Raw genomic sequence first — 3,642 nt, 5'->3', positions numbered from 1 at the left:
CGGCGAACTGTATAAGGAAGGCGGTGAGAGAGGTGTTAGGGATATCTTCGGGCCGCACTGGTGGCCACAAAGGAGGCTGGTGGTGGAATGCAGTTGTCCAAGGTAAAGTGGAAGCAAAGAAGGAGCTTACCTACGGTTAATATGGAGCACTTGTGAGGAGGAGAAGAGAGCGAACAATGAGAGGTATAAGGTATCTAGAAAGGAGGCGAAGATGGCAGTAATGGAGGCTAAGATGACAACTTTTGCTTGTCTGTATGAGGAACTAAGGAACAAAGGTGGGGAGAAGAAGTTATTTCGAATCGCTAAGGTGAGAGAGAGGACGGCTCGGGATCTGGACCAAGTGAGGTGCATAAAAGATGATGACGGCAAAGTTTTGATGGGGGATGACCAGATTAAGAGGAGATGGCAGACCTACTTTCATTAACTTCTAAATGAAGAAGGGGATCAAGATATTGTACTAGGTGAACTGAGAAATGCCGACAGTCCCCATGAATTAAGTTATTATAGGGATATTGAGGTCGATGAGGTTATGGAGGCAATGCGTAAGATGAGAAGGGTCAGAGCTGCCGGGCTAGACGAAATTTCGGTTGAACTTTGGAGGTGTGTGGGTAGAGCAGGCTTGGAATGGCTTACTGGGTTGTTTAATGTTATATTCAAGACTAATAGTATGCCTGAAGAGTGGAGGTGGAGTATAATGGTTCCATTGTATAAAAACAAAGGCGATATCCAGAGTTGTAACAACCATAGGGGTATCAAATTACTGAGTCATACCATGAAAGTTTGGGAGAGAGTGGTAGAAATAAGAGTGTGAAAAACGGTGTCTATTTCAGATAACCAGTTCGAATTTATGTCGGGGCGATCTACCACAGAAGCTATCCACCTTATTAGGAGGATAGTGGAACAATACAGGGATAAGAAGAAGGATCTCCACATGGTGTTTATTGATCTAGAGAAAGCGTACGACAGGGTTCCTAGGGAGGTCTTATGGAGCTTCTTAGAGGTTAAAGGGGTCTCGGCGGCCTACATTAGGGTGATTAAAGACATGTATGATGGAACTAAGACTCGGGTTAGGACAGTAGAAGGCAACTCCAAGCATTTTCCGGTTGTTACGGGGTTACACCAAGGGTCTCTATTCAGCCCTTTCCTATTTGCCCTGGTGATGGATGCACTAACTCATCATATTCAAGGAGATGTGCCATAGTGCATGCTATTTGCTGATGACATAGTTCTAATCGATGAGACATGATGCAACGTCAACGAAAGTCTAGAGGTTTGGAGATAGGCTCTTGAGTCTAAAGGCTTCAGGCTGAGCAGGACAAAGACGGAATACCTCGAGTGCAAATTTGGGGTCGAGCCGACGGAAGTGGGAGTGGAAGTGAGGCTCGACTCTCAAGTCATTCCTAAGAGGAGTAGTTTCAAGTACCTTGGGTCAGTTATTCAGGGGATCGGGGAGATCGACGAGGATGTCACACACCGTATAGGGGGGTGAATGAAGTGGAGGTTAGTGTCGGGAGTCCTGTATGACATGAAAGTGCCAACGTTACTAAAAGGTAAGTTTTATAGAGCAGTGGTTAGGCCTGCCATGTTGTATGGGACCGAGTGTTGGCCGGTTAAGAACTCTCACATCAAGAAGATGAAAGTAGCATAGATGAGGATGTTGAGGTGCATGTGCGGGCATACAAGGATGGATAAGATTAGGAATGAAGATATTCGAGAGGAGGTGGGTGTGGCCCCCATGGAGGACAAGATGCGGGAAGCAAGACTCAGATGGTTCGGGCACATTCAGAGGAGGAGCACTGAGGCACCGGTGAGGAGGTGTGAATGACTAGCTGTGGTGGGCACGAAGAGAGGTAGAGAGAGACCTAAGAAGTATTGGGGAGAGGTGATCAGGCATGACATGGCACGACTTAGGATTACTGAGGACATGGCCCTTGACAGAGAATTGTGGAGGTCGAGCATTAAGGTTGTAGGCTAGGGGAAATTTTGAGTATTTCTATAGCGCACTAAAGTGAGACTAGCCAGTTAGGAGTTAGTCTTAGGATGCTACTGGTCGGCTACTGATACAGGGCTTTATCTGCTGGATATTATTATATCTTCCATCTTTTTCGTACTTCCTATATTTCTTATATTGCTGTTATTTTTATTTTATGTTTTTTATTATGAGTCTATTTATTAGTACTAATATATCATCTCTTATCACTTTCTTGAGCCGAGGGTCTCCTGAAAACAGCCTCTCTACCCCTCGGGGTAGGGGTAAGGTCTGCGTACATATTACCCTCCCTAGACCACACTAGTGGGATTATACTGGGCTACTGTTGTTGTTGTTGTTTTACTTCTACTTTTATCAAACTACAAAGCTAAATTAAACTAAAATAAGCTAAGAGTAAAATATTGTGGGTTGTTCAAATGGTTTAAAAGGCACTAGGGTAGTGACTTTTGCCTAGGTGGTTAATAGACGGATAGTTGAGTCTAATGCATGATTGACATATTTGGGGAGTATGATATAACTGTTGCAACAATTTTACCCACTCTACACCTCTCGGTGGTTCAAGTGATTTTGCCTGAATCGACTTTCTCAAGGCCAATTGAGTATGCAAATTTACACAAACAATCAAGGTTCAAGTCGGGTATTACTCTCTCGAGGTTTAACCCTTTAATTGGGGCTATCAATCTTTTGAATACGCCCCAATTCCTTGTTGGACCAATTTCAGAGACTCAAGCTCTCTTTCTCAAGAAGAGCTCAAGTCAACTCAACACAAACTAGTGTTTGCAATCACTAATTAAGCAATTAAACATGAAATTAGCCCAAATATCAAACACCCATAGTCAATCTAGCCCTAAAACACAAGACCCATCAATTACCCATACTAGGGTTGAGCCACAACCTTAGCTTATGGGTTTAACTATTCATAATTAAAGAAGAAAAGCAAGAAATAGATGAAGAAAAACTCATATTAATTAATTACTAAGATAAACAAGAAGATGCAATGCTGAAATGTAGATAAAATTGCCCAAAACAACTAAAATATTTGAACCCACGAGCGCAACTCTTAGCTAAAACTTTCTGATAACCTAAAAATGGGAAAAGAAGCTATTTATACTAAGCTGAAAAATCTGGACAAAAATACCCATGCAGGGTTAGTGCGGACCGCACAAAATCACGTGCGGCCGTACCAAGGCTCTTGACATAAAAATACATCTCTCTGAACTCAGGCAATGCGGACTGCACAGAATGGAGTGCGACCGCGGAGGCTTCTAGTGCGGTCCGCACGAAATGGAGCACGGACCGCATTGGTTTGAAACTCGAAACTGACAACTCTCTGATCCTTCTTACTGTGAATCGCACTAAATCAAGTGCGGCCGCATCGATCCTAGTGCGGACCGCACAAAACCTTGTACAGCCGCATTGCCCTTTTTGCAAAGTATATATCCTCACCTAGTGCGGACCTCACCTATGTTTCTTGACTCATTTGAGACGAACGTTTATTTAAGTTGGGAAGGATGTGACAACCTGATCAGTCGTCTCATGAGTTACTGCTCCGTTTTCCTCATTTCTTCTTCTTTATGCTTTGTTTATCCGTGTTATGTAGTATCGTGTTGGTCAGATCGAATCCGAAATGATTTTGGTAAGGTTTGAGACAC

General features: G+C 43.4%; 1 protein-coding gene across 1 annotated transcript; it reads left to right on the top strand.

The window, feature by feature from the left end:
* Nucleotides 1-211: 211 nt before the first annotated feature.
* LOC138873878 (secreted RxLR effector protein 78-like) lies at nucleotides 212-1,201 on the top strand. The gene is made up of 2 exons (XM_070152365.1): nucleotides 212-307; nucleotides 839-1,201. Exons 1-2 carry the CDS (start codon nucleotides 212-214, stop codon nucleotides 1,199-1,201), a joined length of 459 nt encoding a protein of 152 aa, XP_070008466.1.
* Nucleotides 1,202-3,642: the final 2,441 nt, after the last annotated feature.

This window comes from Nicotiana sylvestris, chromosome 7 (genome assembly GCF_000393655.2).
Source record: "Nicotiana sylvestris chromosome 7, ASM39365v2, whole genome shotgun sequence".
Lineage (NCBI taxonomy): Eukaryota > Viridiplantae > Streptophyta > Magnoliopsida > Solanales > Solanaceae > Nicotiana > Nicotiana sylvestris.
This window is presented reverse-complemented; position numbering and strand designations above follow the sequence as displayed.